This window comes from Lycium ferocissimum, chromosome 9 (genome assembly GCF_029784015.1).
Source record: "Lycium ferocissimum isolate CSIRO_LF1 chromosome 9, AGI_CSIRO_Lferr_CH_V1, whole genome shotgun sequence".
NCBI classification, from domain to species: Eukaryota; Viridiplantae; Streptophyta; class Magnoliopsida; order Solanales; family Solanaceae; genus Lycium; species Lycium ferocissimum.
In genome coordinates, this window is record NC_081350.1 from 23,885,702 (window position 1) to 23,908,144 (window position 22,443).

The window sequence follows — 22,443 nt, forward strand, 5'->3', positions numbered from 1 at the left end:
ACCATTTCTGAAAAGATAGCCATTATACACCTTTGAAAAGTCGCGGGTGCATTACACAACCCAAATGGCATGCGTTTGAAGGCATATGTGCCATATGGGCATGTAAACATGGTCTTCTCCTGATCCTCCGGAGCAATAGCTATTTGATTGTAGCCAGAATAGCCATCTAGAAAATAATAAAACTCTTGCCCAGCTAACATATCTAGCATTTGATCAATGAAAGGAATGGGATAGTGATCCTTCCTGGTTGCCTCGTTCAACTTGCGATAATCCATGTAAATTTTCCATCTAGTGATTGTTCATGTAGGAATGAGCTCGTTTTTGTCATTTGTCACAACTGTCATCCCTCCTTTCTTCGGGACACACTGCACCGGACTCACCCACTTGCTATCCGAAATAGGAAAAATAATGCCGGAATCTAACCACTTGATTACCTCTTTCTTGACAACCTCATTCATCATAGGATTCAGTCTCCTTTGATGTTGTGCGCTAGGCTTATGATCATCCTCCATGAGTATCTTGTGCATGCATAGCGCGGGGCTAATTCCCTAAATATCAGATATCTGCCACCCCAATGCCCTTTTGTGAGACTTCAATACTTCCAGACAAACACTAACCTCTTCGTCGGTCAACTCTGCTGCTAATATCACTGGCAAGGTATTACCCTCGCCTAAGAATGCATATTTAAGATGTGCAGGTAAGGGCTTCAACTCCAACTTCGGAGGCTCTTCAATTGATAACTTCGGAGTTACTCCCATTTTTCTGTCTAAAGGCTCAAACTCGCCTTCACGAATATAAATGCTCGCCATATCCAGAATCTGCACCATCTCAAACGCCGCCGAATCACCAAAAATATCATCACCCACTAGGGCTCTCTCCAATGGATCATGAGAAGTGATGAGTGGCCTTCGTGTATCATCATTCAGAACAGTAATGGCTGACAGCTCCTCATAGATTGCAGGCATCTTCAGAGCTTTGTATACATTGAAGACTTCAACTTTGTCATGTACTCTCATGGTGAGCTGCCCAGCAGCTACATCAATAAGTGCTCTCCCTGTGGCCAAGAATGGACGCCCCAAAATAAATGGGACTTCCGGATCTGGCTCGAAGTCCAAAATCACGAAGTCTGCAGGAATTATCAATGACCCTACTTGCACCAATACATCTTCAATAATGCCTTCGGGTCTTGCTAACCATTTGTCATTCCCAAGAACTATAGTAGTTGGTCTGGGCACTCCCAAACCTAGCTTCCTGAAGATAGATAAAGGCATCAAATTTATACTTGCATCACAGATCACATAGTATATACACAACATATCTAGCTAACAACCCGCTTCCAATAGAAATCTCAATCGTGAAACTTTCGGGATCCTTCAATTTAGTGGGCAAGGCCCGTCACCCGTATATATATTTGAATACGAGAAGTGCACTCCTCAAGAAAGTAGTGCTGATTTATGGCTCATTTGATTTGGCATACTCTGTGAATCGGCTCTTGTTTGCAATAATATCTTTGATGTACTTAGCATACTTTGGAATACCCTGCAGCATATCAACCAACGGGACGTTCACGTGTACCTGCTTAAGCAAATCAAGAAACTTCTTGTAAGTAGCCTCTTCTTTCTGTCTTGCCAAACGTTGAGGGAATGGAGGTGGTGGCTTTGCAACCACGGGTTGTGGTCGTTAACTTTCCACCGGTGTCTCAACTACCCGATTTCTCTTTTCAATCATCTCACTCGGGCAATCTTCTCTTTTACCTTCTACCAACTCGACAAACTTATTTTGGTTTTCTTTGGAGCCACTTCCTCTTGTTCTCTCCCATTTCGAAGAGTCACAGCATTACAAGGCTTGGGATTCACATCCGTATCACTTAGAAGTCCTCCAGGTGGTCTAGTATTTTGTGCACCAGCTATCTATCCCATCTGCCTCTCTAAATTCCACACCGTCAAATCGCGATTTTGATTATCTGTTATCAACTTCTGCTGGTCTATCATCATCCTCTGCATATCACTCATCATCTTTTTCATCGTCTCTTCCATACTGTTCGTGGGGGCTTGAGGAATAACATCAACCATAACCGATATTTTGTTTCTGATTTCCTTGATTATCACTCCACCTGAAATTTGAGTGATTCCTCCAATTCGGGTTGTAGGAATTCCCGTATTGATTGTTGTTTCCTTTCCCCTTTCCTGCATTGCCCACAAAGTATATAGATGCGGGATTTGCAGGGCATTCATCACTGGTGTGACCTTCTCCACAAACTTCACAAAAGACGATGGCTTGTTGCCTTGCATACGCACTTCGTGGTTGAGCTTGCGTTTGCCAGCTTAACTTCTTGATTTTTGTGCGCATGGCATCAATCATCGGATGCGATAGTGTTTTAAAATTATCCACTTCAAAAACACCGGTGCCTTCTAATTGAACCGTTAGTTGTAGGTGTCTTTCGGGATATATAGCAGAGTGCTCGTTAAACTTTCAATAATGTGAATAATTCTTCATAGCTCGGATCAAGAGCTACCCCCTGCAACTCCGGTGTCTAGTGATGACTTATGTTGGGCATCCAGACTCTCAATAAATGTGTGTGCCAGAACTTCATTCGTCTGATGGTGGTGAAGACAATCTCTGAGAAGACCTTTGAACCTTCCACACTTGATACAAATTTTCCCCTTTTTTTCGCTCGAATGACATGATCTCTTGGTCGAGCCATCTTTCTTTTGCTGGTGGAAAGAACCTTGTCAACAATTTCATCGCCAAATCATCCCATGTAGTGATAGAATTTGCGGGCTCTGCTAATAACCAGTTGCTTGCATACCCCAATAGAGAAAAGAGGAACAGTGGCAGCTGCACATATTCTTTAGTGACCCTTCCAGTAGCAAAAGTATCAACAATCTGCAGAAAAGTATGGATGTGACGCTGAGGATCCTCGTGTGACATTCCCATGAATTGCCCACTAGAGTGAAGTAGCTGAATCATAGGATGCTTTAGCTCAAAATGCCCTTCGATGGTGGGCTTGACAATGCTTGAAGTTACATCTGCCACACGAGGCACTGCAACCTCTCGCACTTTCGCTGGTGGATTATTAGCCATGACCACAGGTAATTCGGCTAGAGCCTGCGGATTCTGCAATAAGTTCAAGTCTCTCCTGCGCCGGTTGAAAGTACGTTCAGGCTCAGGATCGAATTCCTCAAGATTGTTTTGACTCGCAGTCCTTCGCATTCGATTAAAGTACCTGCAATCAAGTAGCAGCTAAGATCAAGACGTTAATACTTGGATAAATAAAGCAATAAAATTTACTCTGGTAAAAATAATTGATTTTTAAGTCCCCGGAAATGACGCCAAAAACTTGTTGCTTCCAAATGCACACGCAAGTGTACGTGGTCGTAAAAGTAATATAGTGATTATATAAAATCGGATGTCGAACCCACAAAGACTTATGACCAATACTTTCACGAAAATAAACTATTGCTACTAATTATGCAAGTAATGAATAAAAGCTTTGTTTGTTTTGTAACTTAATGCTGAAAACTAAATAACTAACAATGTAAACTAGAATTGTGCTACGAACGTCTTTGAGAGTTGCTTTTATCAAGATTTTAGAAATATTCTAGGGTCGTGGTTGGTTCACCAATCCTATTGAGTCATTCAAGCATCCTACCTTAGTAACTTTGTTCACAATTGCTAATTAACCGGATTATTAATCTCGTAGTATTCTTCCGAACCACTACTCGCCGATTCAAGATAATTCGCCTCTTATATTCCTATGGTCTTGACTTATCAAGAACGCAATAAGAGCACGGTATGTAATTGATTGCGGTAACTAAGTATATTCCTATCCTAGTCACAAATCCTAGCCCAACTATAGGGATAATTAGATCACAATCTCTTTACTCCTTCTCTAAACTAACAACGTCTTTCCCAAGCACGTATATCAATTAGTAAATAGAACTCAACTGTTGCGTAGACAATCAAGCAATTAAGCACTAAAGTAAAGAAACAATTGCATACGAACAAGCTACTAAGATTAAAATACTTGTCAAACGTCAATATTCATGGCTAAACCACAACCCCATAATTAAGGTGTTTAGTTACACATGATTTGAGAATGGAAGCTAGAATTCATGAATAACATAGGATTTTAATGTAAAGAAAAATAATAGAAGAGGAATAAAACCTAGAAAGAGTTTCACAAGTCTCAAAATTCGTCTAAGCCGCCTATGTAATGTTTAAAACGACTATTTATAAGCTAGGGCAAATATGAGATAAGTTGGCCCAATCTCGATCAAATTAGGATTACTAACGCCTCTTGTGCGCTGGCTATGCAACGCATGGCCAGCGCATGGTCTTCCTTGTGTTTTGCTCATACGACGCACAACCAGCGCATGGCCTGTCTAAGATTCAAGGATGGGGTTTTTGTGCGGCTGCGGCCGTGCGACGATGGCATTGATTGAGACCCCCCAAAGGGTCGCACCTAGCCTTCAAGTGCTAGAACTTTCTTCCCAACGTTCAACCAATGTGCATAGCCTCGGAATCAATCACAACCGTATATCCATATGAATACCACCTTCCTCCATTGCTACAGAGAAGCCAATAAGGTGGCAGATTATCTAGCTAAGTTAGCTACCACATTGGGAGAAGATACTACATACAACAACTATAATCAACTGCCTACTGATGCCAAAAAAGCTATTGTGCTAGATAGAAGGCAGATTCCTAATGTTAGAATCAAGTACGACAAGGCAAACTTTTTGTGAGCTAAACTCTTAGAAATAGAACAAGGAGAATGTGTAACTTATGTATAAACAATCTCGTTGTTGTGTTTTGTTGAGATTGCATTGCAATCTGTGATGTATATATGGGGTATTGGTCTAGTCTCCCCCCCCCCCAAACCTTTTGTGTTCCTTACATAAATAAATACATCACCACCAAGATCAAACCTGGAAAATTTTATTAACAAAAAAAAAAAAAAAAAATCACAAATTGCTCGGAATACCCTTCATTGGTCCTTGTTGTACCTATTCATACAAGCATACCAACACAAGCTCATATACAACAATTTACAGTAAAACTTGCGATTAAAGTGCTAAGAAGTAAAGTGCAAATGACACTAAATCTAGATATTTGTGCCAAATATTAGTTAGCATTGTAAATTCTATTTTGTTATCAGTTGAACATGGAATAAGAAATTTCCTCTTCTCTTCTCTCACAAATTTAAGTTTCCACATGACTTTTACTTCTAAATTCATCAAAGTTTACACCTTTGATAATTATCATTTTCTAATGCACTTGCCTAACTGGTTGATATGGTCAATTTTAACAAAGATAAGTACCATTGTACTTGGGAAAGTTAAAAGAAAGCAAAGCTAATTAACCATTATCTCATGACGTAACGTAGTGGTCAATCAGATGAAAAATATTTTAAGAGACAAAGTACAAATTTCCAGTATAAATAAATAAAAAATATTGGGTGATTTGTGCAAATTAACCTAAAACAACGGTAAAAAAACAAGAGAGAGGCTACTCAGCTAGGCTTTACTTAGAAAAGGTTCAAGTGAGAGTTGACTTGGACATATTTAAAGAGAGAAAGGGGATATATATATATATATATATATATATATATATATATATATATATATAGAGAGAGAGAGAGAGAGAGAGAGAGAGAGAGAGAGAGAGAGAGAGAGAGTTCATTTGTACTTGCAAGAATTTAACACTCAAAAAAAGAACGGCAAATCTAGAGGGAGGTGGAAGCAACAACAAATTAGGTGACGAAGAAAATTGTTGGTTGAAGCCATATATAGCCACCACCACTACCAATGGCTTCCACCAACAACAATAAAAGAATTTCTTCACGTAACATTGTGAAAATTTTCGTTTATTTCTTAGCGGTTGCTCTTTTATATCACCTCCTTTATCACTCTTCTTACCCTCTCCAATTCTTTCCTAATTATAAACTTGTTTCCTCATTGGCTTTCGACTCGAACTATGTAAACACAACTCTGTCATCAAATGGCTCCACGGCTGGAAATTTGCCTCATCACTACAATGATAGTACTGCCAATGTTTCTGCACAAGGATCAAAAGTAAGTTTTCTTTTTCTTTTTTGGCCAAAAAAGTAAGTTGTTTGTTCAGTTAAAGTCATAAACTGTCCTTAAATTTGTTTGTATCCGTTTACTTTGATACTAGAACTCAAACTTGTTCGTATTGAACAGTTATTCTACTGAGAAAGTGTACCTATTAAACACAGAATGTTGATATGGTTGGATCGGAGTCATGTTCATTAATAGGAACAAGTGTTTTACTCTCTTCAGTTTTTCAACATTTGGAAATTTTTCTTGAATAAAGACTTTAGAAGAAGGAGTTAATTGGTGGAGTCAAAAGCTAGTGTTTGGATAGTTGAAGTTTCTTTCTTTTTCTTTTTGGAGATATTTTAAGCTTTTTGTGAGCGAATGAAGAACAACCTCAAAACTTCTTCATGATAAACCCACGTTTGGAAAGAAAAAGAAAAAAAGGTTTAAAACTTCTTGAAAATATTAGATAATTTAAGAGCGTGCTGGATTAGATCACAGTTAATTAGTTCTCGAACGAGCAATCGAAAAGATTCTGGAGCATCTTCGGGATTAGATATTGTTCCCCCAATGATCGTAGTACCAAGTACTTCCTGGCAAGCCCTAATATGATCCGATTTATAAGTAAGCATCTCTTGTAAAATATGAGCAAGCCCAAACCTCCATTTCTCCTACCCGATGTCCCCCCTATTTGGCTCTTCCTCTAATGATTATCCTTAAATTTTTTACTATTTACTCCCTTTGTTTCAATTCATGTGGCTTGACGAGAGTCAAACAAATTTACTACTCCCCCGTTCATTTTTTACTTGTCCGAGTTTGACTTAGCACATCCCTTAAAAATTAATTAATAAAATGATAAGTTTACCATATCACCCTTTAATTAAATATAATAAATTTAATATTTAGGAAAATGCATTGAAAAACGATTATAATTAATAATAAGGGTAACTTAGGAATTAAAAGCCTATTTGGATTGACTATTTTAGGTGTTTTTAAGCCAAAATAGCTTTTAAGCACTTTTATAGTGTTTGGATAAAATAAAAAAATGCTTTTAAGCACTTTTTTTAAGTCAAAATAACAAAAATAAGCCAAAAGCCATTAGCAAGAATTCCTAACTTATGGCTTTTGGCTTATAAGTCAAAAGCCATAAGCCAATCCAAACGGACTCTTGTGATAAATATACTGTCTTGATTTGCTAAGCTGGACAAGTAAAAACGTACATGTATTTTTAGTATAATGGACAAGTAAAAATGGACGGTGAGAGTAAATTGTATTAAAAAATCACTACCAGATTTGTGTATATTTTCAGGAGGAGAAGAAGAAGGAGAAGCAAAAAAGCAAGTTAGATAAAGTGTTAGAGAAAGCAGCAATGGGAGACAAAACAGTGATAATAACAGCTCTAAATGCAGCGTGGACAAAGCCAAACTCCATATTTGATATTTTCTTGAAAAGCTTTAGAGTTGGAAACCAAACAAAACCACTTCTGAAACATGTATTAGTTGCAGCTTTGGACCAAACTGCATATACTCGTTGTTTGGAGAAACAACTTCATTGCTATGCACTCACTACAAAAGGTGTTGATTTCTCTGGTGAGGCTCTTTATATGAGTGAGGATTATTTGAAGATTACGTGGAGGAAAATTTATTTTCAGCGTATTGTTCTTGAGATGGGATATAACTTCATTTTCACGGTACTCTTCCTTCACTTTATCATTAACATTAATTTTATTAAAAGTTTTAAACATTAACTTCTAGTATATATTAATCATGTAAGAAAAAATTTACAAAAATTTACACTATCAGATCACCCAAAAATTAGAAATAATTATCCATAATTAGTGAAACTAGCTAACTGATAAATTAGGGTTTAACTAATTCCCTTCATTTACACCATAAAGAATTTTTACACAATATCTGTATTTTCTAGGTTACTCATCTCATCTTCACGAACGGACTCTGAAGTTATCTTCCAAATGATACGATAGTGTAAAAGTTTCTTTATACCGACGTCATAGTATACAAGTTAAACTTAAAAAATAAAGCAAGTGATCTATAGATACTATAACACGTTAAATTGCATTTTTGGTGTTATAAACTTAGAACCAACCATAAATTAGGATCAATTGGGTAGTGTAAGTTTTTGTATGAACTTGGAAGACAAATGGAGAAACTTCTTCGATATGGCCTTTTCCTTACTCTTCATCATTCATTAGTTAACAAAAGAAAAAATAAAAGATTCATTAAAAACAATAACTTAGAATTTGCTAGATCATAGTCTGACTTTAATTTGAATGTGATTTTTCTAAGTGGTCCAGTAATCAGCTTTCAGATCATTCATTAATATATTTACGCTTGGAATTTGTATATATTGCTATTGTCCTATCTATAAAAAGTGTTTTTTTTTCCTTTCAGGATGCTGATATATTGTGGTTTCGACAACCATTTGCACATTTTTATACGGACGCCGATCTCCAAATTTCTTGTGACCATTACTCCCACGACTATATGGACTTGAACAATTCACCAAATTCCGGTTTTAACTATGTCAAATCAAATCAACGTACCATCAAATTTTATAAATTTTGGTACAATGCAAGAAAGGCTCATCCAGGAAAACACGATCAGGACGTGCTTAACATGATTAAATTCAACCCATTCATCAAAGATATTGGATTGAAAATAAGGTTTTTGGACACAGCTCTATTTGGGGGATTTTGTGAGCCTAGTAAAGATCTCAATCTTGTTTGCACAATGCATGCAAATTGTTGTATAGGAGTATGGCCTAAAGTGCATGACCTAACTATGGCGCTTGATGATTGGGAAAACTATATGGCTTTATCTGGTGATGAAAGGATGTTAAAGCCACAAACTTGGACTCTCCCAAGAATCTGTAGTCCAATAGTTTTTAATTAAAAGAACAATCTTTTTTCTTCTATTCATGGTCCGTGGAGGTGTAAAATCCTCCATGTTACCTTTACCTTAGGCTTTTTAAATTTTATTTCCTTTTGTGTATCCTAATCTTTTCGTTATCAAAAATATATTTTGCAGTTAACTAATATCAAACCATGGTGTAAATACACTATCAGATATCTTTGTGCTTTATGTTCAAAATATCAAAATTTACTTTTTATGGAGGGTATCTTCTGAATTTTGATTAATCAATGTGTGATACATTAGTAATGGAATCCAATAATCTCTAGATTGATCAAAAGATCTAACTAAATTAAAGGACACTAGATCTACTACATATTTTATAACCTGCTAAAAAAAAAGTTAATCTTATTTACCAATCACACATTGTCTTACCAAAAAGATCTGCTTTGGGCTGATTTTCCCCATAACTAACAAACAGTGTCTACCGTTATACTAATTTTAAAATCGACGAGTGGCTCCATAATACTAGCATCTTATTCTTCGATTATAATATATAATAGAGAATATGACCAAACAAAAAGATTATAATACTAGAACAATTAAACCTTAAATTGGGGTTTTGTACATTACATTATTTGTACATGTTGAGTATTATAATTCCTCGAAACAAAATACTGAATTAAAGGCTGTTTACGGGATAAAAATTGAAGGTTTTTTTAAGCACTAAGCTTTGCTACAAATCTACAACAATAATTCAATCATATATGTTCATCACTTTCATACTGTTGACATAAGGATAGTAGACCATTGCTAGTGTGCTTTTCTTGCTCTTGCTTTGGCTTCTTGACTACGGATAATTTAACAATACCACTTGATGATGCTTTATCTCTATTGTTACATCTGTCACTACTGCGGGCTTTTGCCAATAAATCTGTGGGTTTTTCCTCAAAAAAATTTCTCCTCTTAAGAGAGTTGTTTTCAGAAATATTAAAAACTAAATCATCATTATCTTCCTCCTCAAGTTCTTCATCGCGAATTCTTTTGACAATCGGATTTCTTGATCCCTGGAAAAATATTGATTTTACAAGGACTTCATCTTCTAATTCCTCCAACTTTTTAACATCTAATCGGCGTTGCAAATTAGCTTCGAGCATTGCATCTAACAGTTGCTGCTCTTGCCTTCAGCGATTTCAATTCATCTAAATTTGCATCAATATCGATTTCTCTCATCCAATGTTTTATTCTCTAATGACTTCATTGAATCACCGATTCCTAGCTGCACCTGACTCAACGGTGTAATCAGAATTTTTTGGATCTGTTTTATAAGTGATTTCCGCAGAACACTTTGTGCATTTGAAGTAAAACCTGAATATTTTTATCCCTAAATATGTTTCGACGATAACATCTTCTTTACGAGAATTGAATTTGGTGCCCTTATAGATGTAATTGCCGCAAGTAGCACAACGAATACTCATAGGAAGCATCATGCGGACAGTCATCTGCTGATTTTTCGGCTGTTTTCGCCTCGGGATTCTTTTGGGATCGAAATCCGGTGGAAAATACTTGTTCACAACTTTTCTTTCTCACATGGCGTATTTGTAGAGTTGGTAAACTAGAAGTTCTATGTGAGGGTATGATGAGTTAGCAGCGTCAAACCAACAGTCCTATAAATAAGAGAAACAAAGTTCCTCTTTAGAGTAAGATTCGGATTGTCTTCAGGAAGGATTGGGGTTGCTTTCCATTTTGAAAAACGTGTTTTTTCTTCTTTTTTCAAAATTTAAAGAAGCTGTTTTATACAGTACATGTTTGTATATATTTAGGAAAATTTAAGGACTGTTTGACCATTTTTACGTCTAAAACCAAGACTACTTAGAAATAATATATTAGAAGTGTTTATGACAGAAAATTACTTATTAATGATTCCAACGTGACCTAAAATGTTTTACGAATATTAAATGCATATAAATATGGTCAATCCTTGGGGTGGGAGGCGGAGCTAAACTATGGTCAATCATTAGTAGGCATATAATATGACATGTCCCAAATTAACCATGAACCAATAATTGAAACCAACCATTCTTCGAAGGCCAAATACATCGACGACCCCTAAAGTTGGCTCGTGATTTTTATTTTGATCAAAGCTAAAACGAATTGCCACTGCCTAATTTGTTGATCAAAGCAAAAACGAATTGCCAAGTCCAATCTTTTTGTGGTTTTAATTCAGTTATATACAGTTGAAAGAGCAATCGAAAATGTTGGAGAAGGAGCAACTACATGAAAATGAGATTGAACAAATTTTGAAGGAAGCGCAGGGCATAAATTCATAATGAAACCAATATTCATTTCGATTTGCATTAATATAGCAAAGCTGAATGTATTTACATCATCCATGATTTACAATGTCAGCTTTCCTAACAGAGGCATCATCTGTGCCATCCCACAACTGGGCTCCACTATAAACTATTCTATGTTAATGGAGTCCAAAAATGTAATTGCCTGTCTAGAATTATCACGAGAAAAAGAAGACGAAAACAAAATAAGAGAGGAAAAACGGAACTACCTCTAATCATCAAAATTGTGGGCTGACTCAAAGAATGTACACTTTGTACATGGAACGCGTAGCTAGATCTCATCCCTACCTTGATCAGCATACTCCAATGCAAGGTATGCAGAAGGCACACAGAGAAGCTTAGATAATTAACCATTAAGCTTTGCTAAGAACTGGCCCAGGTTATACTCCTCCGTGTATTGTGACTGATCCCAAAGCTCCTCCAATCCTCCAAGAATGGCTTTCAATCCCTTCCCATGACGTGGCAAGATTGAGTCCACATCAGAATTTTCATCAGTTCTTTTGGATCTACCGGCTCCCTGAGAATAATCAGCATTTGTAAGTTAAATAGCATGCATGCATCTCAAACTCTAAAGAAATCAAGAGAAAGACTATAGATTCAAAGCTGAGAGTTAAATCACCTTTTTGCTTTCTGCCGAAGTAAATAGATCAAGTAACTGATCTGTATTCATCGTTTTCAAACTTGCATTGTCTGCATTGATCACTGCATTGGCAACTGACACTTTGAACCTTTGGAGACTCATTACTTTTTCTTCCAAGGTTCCTCGCATAATGAGACGGTGAACATTTACAACTTTTCGCTGGCCCAACCTGTGAGCTCGATCCATAGCCTACAAAAGGATATAAAGAAGTTATGCACCTTTCCATATCATCTTGAGCAAGTAGGACATGAGAAGATTCAACAAGAATGCTGGACTAAAATAAACACAGCAGAAGAACATCAATTACTTGCAATATATCAACTCCACATCTAATAACCCAACACAGATATGTATTATCTGCAAGAAGTAAATCAAAATACCCAAGATAACCATAACTTTGGCAAATATATCCATATTGTCTTAATATTTAGGTACTAAATTCTCAAAAGTAACACCAAAACTTATCAGCATCAATTAAGACCAATTCTACAGAAACTACAAATGAAACATCTTATAGTGCCCGTTTGTTCGTAAATTTTAACAGGTGTTCTTTTTGGTTTTTATGTTATTTATAACCGTAGTGTCTGGGCCAGCTTGTGTGCACCTCGACTAATTCCACGGCGTATCTGCTATCTCTCACCAGTACATGCACTGGCTAACTGTTTTTGCCTTGGTTTTCTTTTAAGTTTATTACTTATTCTATTAATCTTGTTCTCAATGTTGTGATTGAATTGGGTGGTACATTTACCAAATTATTGTGTATGCTCCATAAGTCGTTCTTCTTTTCTTTTTGTTGAGATAACCGTGGTGTCCGGGGTGGCTTGCGCGCACCTCGACTAATTCCACGGTATTGCCACCTCCCACCAGCATCAGGTACCAAGTAGGGATATGGATGGATAGCAAATAACCTCCCATGCTTTATTGCAGACTTAGTCTTGCCTACTAAGAAGCAGAACAACTAAAATAAGAACCTGAACAAACTCTCTCCCTACTTTCAATCATCCAGGGTTGATGACCACTGAAGCGGCAAAACAAAATCAAGGAAGAGGCAAGAAATGCATAACCCCAACAAAAGATTCAAAATTAGTTGGAGAGAGAGGGAGAGAGAGAATTCTCCAACCCCCACCCACCATGCAAAGTTCCCCCCACCCCCCAAACCGAAAAAGGAAACTAAAACCTAAACATTATCAGTACAGTTTATCTTTAAAAAGCCTAAAATGAGCCAAAGAATTATGCAGCCTATGGTTCTGGACCATATTCAGAAAAGGGGGAAAAAACTGCAAAGAAAGGGCTAATTCTCTATACCTGGTGATCTCGCATTGGATTCCAGTCATGCTCCATGAACACAAGGGTATCAGCTGATGTCAGGTTCAAACCAAGCCCACCAACTGCAAGAAGTAATCGTAAATGAGCACAAAGTCTTCCACTCTACAGAAACCATGTCAAAATGTAAAATCATACCATGTGTAGTAAGCAGTAAAGCGTCTATAGTAGGATCCGAATTGAAGGCTTTCACAATGTCAAAGCGCTTTTCTGGTTCAACTGATCCATCCAGCCTCAAGTAAGTAACACTGCTCAACCAAGGGGTAAAATCTCTTTAGCTACTGAATGTCAAACCAAAAGGAACCGACTCAAATACTTCAAGACAGCCTTTAGTTAAAATAGGTGCATCCCTGATCCTCTACCATCTGTTTTTTCTGGTTACAAGGCTTTCGCAGGAGCGCTAGCAAAACTAATAATTGTGAAAGTCGAGATTTGGCATACAAGGTCCATTTATATCCTAAGACGATCTCACATTGTCAAAAAAAAATATCCTGCGATGATCTCGAATACCTGAAATGACTGGAAGTTAACAAAATAATTCCAGGTGCAATACATAGAAGTGAGAAACCCACAAAGAATAGAAAAGGCTTACATGAAGGCTTACAGAGTCACGACTTTGACTTTAGCTGGGTTACAAGTCATGATGTAAACATACAACAATTTGATTAAACAAGAAATTCATAGCAATTCCACCCAAACTCAACAAGACAGCAAAAGCACAACAAAATCCTAAAAGCTCAAATACATATAGAAAAATAAGATATTACTCTCTAATTTATTTATTTTTTGATCAGGTAAATAATTTCTTTCATAACATGGCCTAGTTGGCTGTATACAAGAGACTTTCCAAGTGGAACCACGTTCCAACCCCTCCGTCTTCTTCTCCTTGTCCCGTACTTCGAACTGAACATCAAATCTTTCACCGTCTTTGGCATTGTCCATGGAGTGCCAAACCACATAAACATATCCCACCATAACCTCATGGTTAGCCCGCAATGTAGAAGAAGTTGATTGACACCCTCGCCTGCCTCCTTATACATGTGACACCAACTAACGTAGACAACCTTCCGCTTTCTAAGATTTTCCGCTGTTAAAATCACCCCTCTAGTGGCTAGCCAAGTGAAAAAACACCCCTCCTACGGCAAACTTGGAATCCATATTGCATTGCATGGAAAAACAAGCTCCTCCATAACCAAAAGTTTCTCGTAGAAAGAGTTTACAGAGAACACTCCATTATTTCCCAGGCCCACCACCAATCATCAAGATTATCCACCGATTGACTTGCCTATGTAATAAGGTTAACAATCTTTGAAAATCAATCACTTCCCAATCTTGAAATTCCCTTCTAAATCTCAAGTCCCAAAAAGTCTCTCCACCTTGTGTCCACCTAATTTGCTGAATTGTCAAGTCTCTTTGGCAGTACAAACTCTGAAATTCATCTTTCAATAAAATGTTCCCGCACCAACTTTATTTTACTCTCTAATGTAAAGATAAAGGGCAAGATTCCCAAATGCCATTTTATTTTAACAAGTTTCAACATAATGGACACTGAATCTAACTCAAAAGCTAGCTCGAGAAGTGGGGATTATTGAAAACCATATAGGGAGACAACAACTCATTCCCTACCAGATGTAGGATATTCTAACACCTTTCTCCCCTACAATATAACACGGGGCCCAACATTGGGTAACCAAGAATAAAGATTGAATTGTCATTTCAAAAATACATTTAAATTTTTTAAAAGCTTGGGTTATGTTCAGGCTCCTTTGTTCCTAAACTAGCAGAATCGTGGGACATCAAAAGTGGTAAGTTGATTGTTTTGCTTGTGGACAAGACTATTATGAAAGTACTACTCTTTTCTGACTATTCAAAATTCTCGTCGTCAGCTTCACCTATCACCTATCTCAGGAAACACATTAACTACCTCAAAAAGAGAAATATTTGGAGTGGTGAAATCCTTGCAACAAAAACATCGAAATCCCACAAGTGGGGTCTGGGGGTAGAGTGTACGCAGACCTGACCTTGGGGTAGAGAGGCTGTTTCCGATAGACCCTCGGCTTAGGATAAAGCAATATCAAAGCAGGTAGCGGTAAAGTCTTTCAAAAGAGAAATATGCAGACTGGAAGTACATGAAATGCTACTACATGCTAGTCCTCCCATCCAAAATTGTTTATCCTAAAATTCTGGGGCTAGAAAACAGTTGAGAACATAAACAACTTGTTGACTCAAAATACTGCAAAATATTATGTGGCTTCTAATTTGATATTCTGTGTTCTAAAATTTAGAGAACAACTAGAGGTATGAGTTCCAAAATTTATGTAAGAATAGATTAATGTACTAATATCCAACTGAATACCAGTTTTACAAGGTGAAATGCGAAAAAACTACAGAATGAACTAATCTTGCTTTCTCAAAAGAAAAAGTTTAGTCAATATATAACCAATCTGTTTATATAAACATAATTGCAACATAGATGGTTCACAACATACGAGCCCCTAATATCCAAAAACCTAATCATGACAACCAAGAGGCCGTCCACATGATAACCCAAGAAATACATTACAAGATGCCTCAACCTCTGAAAATAAAGGTCAGAGATATTCATTGGAAATGGAAATATAGGCAGGTTCAATTTACTTCAAAAGGAAGTTGTGAAAATTAAAAAAACAAGAAAGAACAATTCTTACTTTCTCATATGATTTTGAAACAAGTCTCTCTCAATGATATCCAACAAGGCCTGCAAAGTTCGGGTTAAATTCCAGGCCAATACAGGAACAGAATCAATCACAAAGTAACTTGAGAAGTTCAAGGCATTACCTTATGCTGTGCAAATATCAGGACTCTGTGCTGTCCTACACCAATAGGGCCTTCAGAACCTGAATCAACACCAATTCCACACTCCGAAAGGATCTCCTGCAAGGCGACTAATTTGGGAGAGTGGTGGAGTTGATGGAGTTCTGAAACAATGTCAGCACCAGGAGAGAAGAGATCTGACACAACAGATGAGAGGGATTCTGAAACTCTCTCCCCAAACACGAGCAAAGGGTGACTACAAAGTTTAAGCAAGTATTGAAGTGCCTGAAACAACAGAGATATTAGACCACAACCACAAAAGAGATAATCACAACTATTCTCAACTTACCTGGAATACATGAGAAGATGCTTTTGGCAAATCGTTTTTTTGACTTGCATCTGATTCATTGTGCTTCACCATGCTGGAAATTTCTTGTCTTACATGTGAACCCGAAAATTGTTCGTAGAGTTTTAGCTGAACAGGACTCAGGTCACAGTATCTATCCTGAATAATTTTCTCTGGCAAATCAGATAAGACTTCATCTTTAGTCCGGCGAAGGAGAAAAGGCATCACCTGTCAAGGAAAACCTTTCAGCTTGAGTCTAGATGAGAAGTAAAAAGAACTGAGAAGGCCATATGCAAGTAGAAAGAACCCACCTGCTTGTGCAATGCTTCCATAGCAAGCACACCTGCTTCAGCATCCTTGGCTGAACATTTGGGATCTCTGGCAGCTAGTAGTGGTTTCCCGTAGGAGGCATGAAACTGTTAAGTTAACAAATAAATGAAGTGTCGTAACAACTTTGGATCGATAAGAAATTTGTAACTGAACAATAAAGTTTCACTAAAGCATCCACAATAAATGCTGAAAGAAACGTATGATGCCCATAATCAAAATGATAGGAAAATCCCACTTACAGTACCAAATGGGAAAGATTACAATGCTTCATATGACAACCATGAATAACAGTTTCCAGGGAATACCCTACTTGCAATCTTCTTTTTATTGGTTCTGTTATGGCCTTTTTACTTAAAAAAAAAAATTGTAAAGAAACTCGTTTTACTAAGAATAATTGGATTCATTCGCAAAGAGCCAACTGCTACCCCAAATTAAACCCGTGTCCTAGTTAGAAACATCGCATATTATAATAATTGTTGTTTGCTTCCACGTCTACCATTTGCACTCCTAGGATTTTATGTTGCTATATACTAATGAACTTTTCAAACAGACATAATCAAGCTTCTAGAAGTGTCTAAAGAGCTTGACGAGACACATGCAGTCAGAATGAACGGAGCTCTCACCCTGCATAACGCAGACCCTTATAAATAAAGGATCCTAAAGGACTAAAGAATTCGATGCCAGTTAATCTCAATTCAATTTGTTATGAAAGTAAAATCGAGATAGTTGAAGGGAAGAAGAGGGCAGGTTAATTCATGACTAGAAGGGATGGAAAGTAGTATGACAGCTTTCTTGTGCATACCTCTCACCCAAATCCAACTTTTAGGAGGCACAAATCGAACAAAAGCATTTAATTATTAGACACATTGAACAACATATGAACTACAGAAAAAGTGCAATTTACCAACTGACTAAACTGGCAAGAAAACTTAAATGGTGTAACTCACTTGTCTTTCAGTTCCAAGAAACCCTGGCATAAGGAAGTCAAAGAGTGACCACAGATCCAACACGTTATTCTGCAATTTAAGTCAGATTCATTGTTAAGCACCCAATGAGCTGTTGTAAATATTCAATTGTGGTTGAACTACTAACACACCTGTATTGGTGTTCCACTCAGAATGAGGCGGTGTTGTGCCTTCAATTGTTTAACAGCAACTGTTATTTTCGACTTAGAATTCTTTATGATATGTCCCTCATCTAGAATGCAATAGTTCCAAAACAGCTGTCTAAGATAATCAACATCTTTGCGGATGACATCATATGATGTCACAATAACATTATGCTGATTAAACTGAGACCGTAGAGAAATGCGTTCTTGTGCAGAACCAACATACTGGAGGGTGGTAAGCAAAGAACCGTCAATAAACTTCTCTATTTCATAAACCCAGTGGCCAACAAGGGTTGAGGGGCATATTATCAAGGATGGAGGTAGTTCCTGGGAACTATTTAGAGCAATGTGCTCTGCTACATCAGATGCCACAATTGCTGATGCTTGAAGGGTTTTACCAAGGCCCATGTCATCACATAATATCCCGTGAAGACTAAAGCGCTTCAAAAATGCCAACCAGTTTATACCTTCTTGTTGGTACCTGAAAGCATAAGAGAGAACCTTAGACCAAAAAACAACTACTAAAACGTTCTCAAGCGCAAATTGAAGTTCCATTCTTTCCCTCTTTCTTTGGGGTTTGGCTTAAGGAATACTCTGCGTTTCAAATAAGGCACCAAGGTTAAATGGATGTCCCACAAGGAGACTAATGCAAATAAAGAGAAATTGAGCTTAATAGAAATTCTCCTTCGCTTGGATTTGAGAGAAAAGGAGGAAATCGTCATTTTTATTTCTACATTCACCAACAGGGCCCAAGAAAAGCAATTTTCTTCCTCTTTGTTTATTAGGCAAACCAAACAAGACAGAGCAGCAATGTTAAACTTTGTGTTTTTTGCATCTCTTCCCTAGTTTCCACGCAGATATAGCAGCAGCAGTGACTAGAAATGACCTATCATGTTCCTCAAAAGAACACAACTTGCAAGACATATTTATGCTTTTCTGCAACTATGTGATTAAGTTGTGTGGCAGTTTAGAAACAGATGGACTATGGACAATATGAATAAAAGTACTTGTAGTATGTAGATATTTAAGCGTAATATGCTGTCCATTATATCTTTTCAATTTTCTTCGTTATTGTTAAGCATAAAGTTTATGCTTCGGGCTACAAACGTGCAGCTGGTCACTTAGAATAGTATGTCTTCAGTCATTGGTGTACAAAAAAATTCGAGTATGGTAAGCTCGCAACACAATCTCCAATAAGCTCTATCCAGAGGGTAATTCACGGAGCATGAATTATCTTGTATGGTAAGCTCGTGACACAATCTCCAATAAGCTCTATCCAGAGGGTAATTCATGTAGCATGAATTATCTTGTCTTGGCTTCAACGGTGTAGTGAATATAAAAGCAGGCACAGAGACCATTTAAAGCAAGGTAGGTGCTTGTGTTGTTCATGGCATACTGTTCATGTAATTGCAGCATCTCAAATACAGAAAGCATACCTTATTGATAGATATCCTAAGACAGACTCTTGCCACCCTCCCCCCCTTCCCTATAGTGCATGTTGCCTACATTCATGTGCATGATATACTGTCAACTATTTCTTCTGGCACATTCCAATGCTAATCATCTCACAAGAAGAAAATGAATCTTAAAGCCTGATGATAGATGGCGATTTTGGTTCCACCACCCTTGTTATATGGATAGAGAGAAACCAAAACAAGGAAAAAGAAGGTAGGAGAAAGAGAGGAACATATCGATCTCGGCAGCGGTAGACCGAGATATTAGTTTTTAAGAAAATCAGCTCATCACAATATCACATTGCAGACACTTGAGAGACAATCAGTGGCTAAGTAGTACCTTCTCAATGTCACCTTTAGTTCAGTTGAGAGCTTGTAATCGTCAATATGAGAGTTGTCAATTAGCTGCTCCAAAAATTTAACATCTTCTTGACTTCTTGATAGGTGTTCACTAAGACCAACAGGAGGAGAAACACCACGTGCTAATGGAAGTAGAGGCACAAGGGTGGCAAAACTATGTGTCACACTCTGTCTGACAGAATGATCTGAATCACTCATACACCTCAGAAGGGGAACTACCAAAAGGGGAGCATATGGAACCAGCTCGATACCAAGTCCCTGGACAAGCAAACTGACAAGCATGCCAGCTCCTTGTTTAGAATGTACAGATGTAACGTCACCTAACATAGGCACAACATTCTCAATAACTGAACCCATCACATCCAATGCCATTGACTTGGCCAAGGTTGTAATACATCTAGATGCAGCTAATCTCACAGCAATATGTGAATGACGAACACATCTGAAAATGCATGGAAGGAGAGTGAGGAGTTTTGGTCTTAATGTCTCATCCAGCAGTGGTGCAATAGAACGGACTACCTGTCACTCAAAGGAAAAAGAGTAAGAAGACAGAGACAATGCTTAAGTCAAGGAAAGAAAGAAAGCATCCAACTGAAATAGAGTACTGAAACTAATCATGTCTTCATGAATAATATATGAAACAATAACAAGCTAAGTGATGGCAAATGCTAATTATCATATACTCTTCCCTCTGTCCCATTTTATGTTGGCACACTTTCCTTTTTAGTTTGTCCCAGAAAGAATGTCATTTTTCCATATCTAGAAACAATTTAACTCTAAACTTCCCATTTTACCTAAATGAGATGTGATAATAGCCATGCAAATATTTATGGCTTGTTTTAAACCACAAGTTCAGAAGTCTTTCTTTCTTTCTTAAACTCCGAGCCCAATCAAAAAGTACCATATAAATTGGGTCAGAGAGAATACATTTCTCATGAATTGACTCTTGCTAAAACTTGCAGTTGTTGCTTCCCAAAGGTAACAAATACATAATGTCTTAGGTGCATTATTCATTTGCCTTTTGTTTTCTTTCCAGCAAAAAACCCCAAGCCAATGTCAGTTAAGCAACAACACTTGTAAATTGGCTTCTGTAAGCATGTGATCAAACTGCTCGATCTTAATGGCAGACTAGTTACACCTCTGCTACTGTTATCTATACGAGCAACTTGCACTCACTCCATCGCAAAAGAGATGACATGATTCAATCTTCACAAATGAAATAAGCAATGTTTCTCTAGATTCAAACAACTATCAATTTTAAGTTTTAAAAAACGGATAAATTCAAAAGCTACATGAGAAGTACTAGAAAACATATATAGGATTTTTGGTCGGAGAAGAATTTTGGTTCTTCTTTAGATAGTAAGCAGGACAAACACAATGAGGAAGTGTTGGGCCTTCAAGGATCAGCGGGTATATAAGGGCATTTTTAAGATAAGAGAACTCCATATCCTCCTTCACTTCCAGCATTTGAGCTTGATTGTTGGTTCTCCTCCTTTCTATTCCTCCGTCATGAGTTTTTTTTGCTTACCAAAATAAATATCCTTCAGGAGTTAATAAAGTGGAAATGATAATACAGCTAAGAATCACCACAAAGAAACTAAAAAGCTCCGATAAATCCCAACCAAACAACATTTTCTTACTTTCATTATTGAAGCCCGATATTTGTAACAAAGTCCTACCGCCCAAGAAATAATTGTGAGTTATACCCATAATAATCTCTAGGAAAGAGAAAATCCCAGAAAAAATTAGAGATTTTGATGATAACCTATAAAAAAAAATCTGCTTTCTACAGGTAATTAACATCAACAAAGAGTTGTTAATATTTTTTTTACAAAAAGAAGAGGACTCATCATGGCATAGTTACCTAACAGAAGGTACAGAGGACTGAGATCAGAATAAAGGGTAGCTTCACAAAGAGAATCATTTCCTACTACAATCGCATTCTCTGGTCCAATCGCTGTTTAGCAATAAAACATTACAAGTATCCCCTCTTGCTTGTAAATGATCTTCAATGATAGCAAATAAAAGAAGGAAATAGAGCATGGGAAGTAGCTCCATTGGCACTTGCGCACCATTGGAGAATAGGGACAAAACTTCTGCATCTTTTGCATAGCCCCCAGAACATCAGATCAGACATCCATCCATCCACCCAAATGGATGACAACAATTTTCATGGGAAGCCATTTTAGCCTACTTTTGTCCGTACTTCTTACATACCATATTTATTCCCTTTTTGGTTGCATTTGCAATAAACATGTAGTTATCAAAAAGTGCAAGAATCGAAGAATTACGACCATTGGGACTGACCTGGATATTGTTAATCAAGTTCTGAGTATCCTTAACCAACTCAATAGCTTGAGTAGTAAGCCTTTCATCTTCTGCAGTCATGCCTTCAAGATTACAAGGCTTAAGAACTTCCACTAGGCAGTCCCACAGCTTAGGTAGCTTTTCAAACAAGGATCCACCCAATTTTTCACATAAGAACTTCAAGGCAAGTTCAGATCCACGTCTACTGATGAAGCCCTCGACCTTTGAACGATCTTCACCAGGGGAGAGCATATGAACTTTTGATTTGTGTCTATTACTGCTACTTCCTGAGGATAGAAGATCTTGCTCTTCAATTATTTCTATAGAATTCAAAATTCCGGCTTGAGGTGTCTCACAAGGATCCATGCATGTCAAACTACAGAGGTTCTTAATTAACTTATCATTTGGTCCAGGCTTCCGTCCCATACAACGATAGATAAGCTCTGCAAGAGCCTCAGCCGCCTTACTTTGTAATACCTCCTCCTTCAAAAATGAA

At 37.4% G+C, this 22,443-nt stretch overlaps 3 protein-coding genes and 1 pseudogene across 6 annotated transcripts in view; 1 reads left to right on the forward strand and 3 right to left on the reverse strand.

Annotated features, from left to right (window-relative positions):
• Positions 1 to 548: 548 nt before the first annotated feature.
• Positions 549 to 2,291, reverse strand: LOC132031693 (uncharacterized). Its single transcript, XM_059421632.1, has 3 exons — positions 1,941 to 2,291; positions 1,478 to 1,575; positions 549 to 1,251 (listed from the first exon to the last, which is right to left on the reverse strand). Exons 1-3 carry the CDS (start codon positions 2,289 to 2,291, stop codon positions 549 to 551), a joined length of 1,152 nt encoding a protein of 383 aa, XP_059277615.1.
• Positions 2,292 to 5,700: 3,409 nt separating this feature from the next.
• Positions 5,701 to 9,131, forward strand: LOC132069325 (uncharacterized protein At4g15970-like). Its single transcript, XM_059462708.1, has 3 exons — positions 5,701 to 6,077; positions 7,375 to 7,752; positions 8,474 to 9,131. The coding sequence occupies exons 1-3, from the start codon at positions 5,811 to 5,813 to the stop codon at positions 8,972 to 8,974; spliced, it is 1,146 nt and encodes a 381-aa protein (XP_059318691.1). The 5' UTR covers positions 5,701 to 5,810; the 3' UTR covers positions 8,975 to 9,131.
• Positions 9,132 to 9,455: 324 nt separating this feature from the next.
• On the reverse strand, positions 9,456 to 10,524 carry LOC132069326 (uncharacterized; annotated as a pseudogene).
• A 731-nt stretch (positions 10,525 to 11,255) lies between these two features.
• The window catches only part of LOC132029960 (TATA-binding protein-associated factor BTAF1), a 39,313-nt gene continuing 28,125 nt past the window's right edge, over positions 11,256 to 22,443 (reverse strand). For all 4 annotated transcript variants that reach the window (XM_059419383.1, XM_059419382.1, XM_059419384.1 and 1 more), the window contains 12 exons: positions 21,948 to 22,430; positions 19,621 to 20,159; positions 17,815 to 18,307; positions 17,666 to 17,734; positions 16,700 to 16,804; positions 16,392 to 16,616; positions 16,067 to 16,327; positions 15,937 to 15,986; positions 13,388 to 13,497; positions 13,232 to 13,314; positions 11,906 to 12,115; positions 11,256 to 11,803 (listed from right to left, as the gene is read on the reverse strand). In XM_059419383.1, the coding sequence (XP_059275366.1) occupies positions 11,633 to 11,803; positions 11,906 to 12,115; positions 13,232 to 13,314; positions 13,388 to 13,497; positions 15,937 to 15,986; positions 16,067 to 16,327; positions 16,392 to 16,616; positions 16,700 to 16,804; positions 17,666 to 17,734; positions 17,815 to 18,307; positions 19,621 to 20,159; positions 21,948 to 22,430 (2,799 nt within the window). In that variant the 3' untranslated portion in view covers positions 11,256 to 11,632. The remainder of the gene's footprint in view (positions 11,804 to 11,905; positions 12,116 to 13,231; positions 13,315 to 13,387; positions 13,498 to 15,936; positions 15,987 to 16,066; positions 16,328 to 16,391; positions 16,617 to 16,699; positions 16,805 to 17,665; positions 17,735 to 17,814; positions 18,308 to 19,620; positions 20,160 to 21,947; positions 22,431 to 22,443) is intronic.

Bases quoted from the DNA above. Each gene is read 5' to 3' on its own strand.
- LOC132031693 (XM_059421632.1), bottom strand. From the start codon at position 2,291: ATGCAAGGCAACAAGCCATCGTCTTTTGTGAAGTTTGTGGAGAAGGTC. The intron at 1,576-1,940 runs GTGTGGAATTTA...TTGCTTAAGCAG, and splicing joins ATCAAAATCGCGATTTGACG to GTACACGTGAACGTCCCGTT. The intron at 1,252-1,477 runs GTATGCCAAATC...ATCTATCTTCAG, and splicing joins AACAAGAGCCGATTCACAGA to GAAGCTAGGTTTGGGAGTGC.
- LOC132069325 (XM_059462708.1), top strand. From the start codon at position 5,811: ATGGCTTCCACCAACAACAATAAAAGAATTTCTTCACGTAACATTGTG. The intron at 6,078-7,374 runs GTAAGTTTTCTT...TATTTTCAGGAG, and splicing joins TTTCTGCACAAGGATCAAAA to GAGAAGAAGAAGGAGAAGCA. The intron at 7,753-8,473 runs GTACTCTTCCTT...TTTTCCTTTCAG, and splicing joins GATATAACTTCATTTTCACG to GATGCTGATATATTGTGGTT.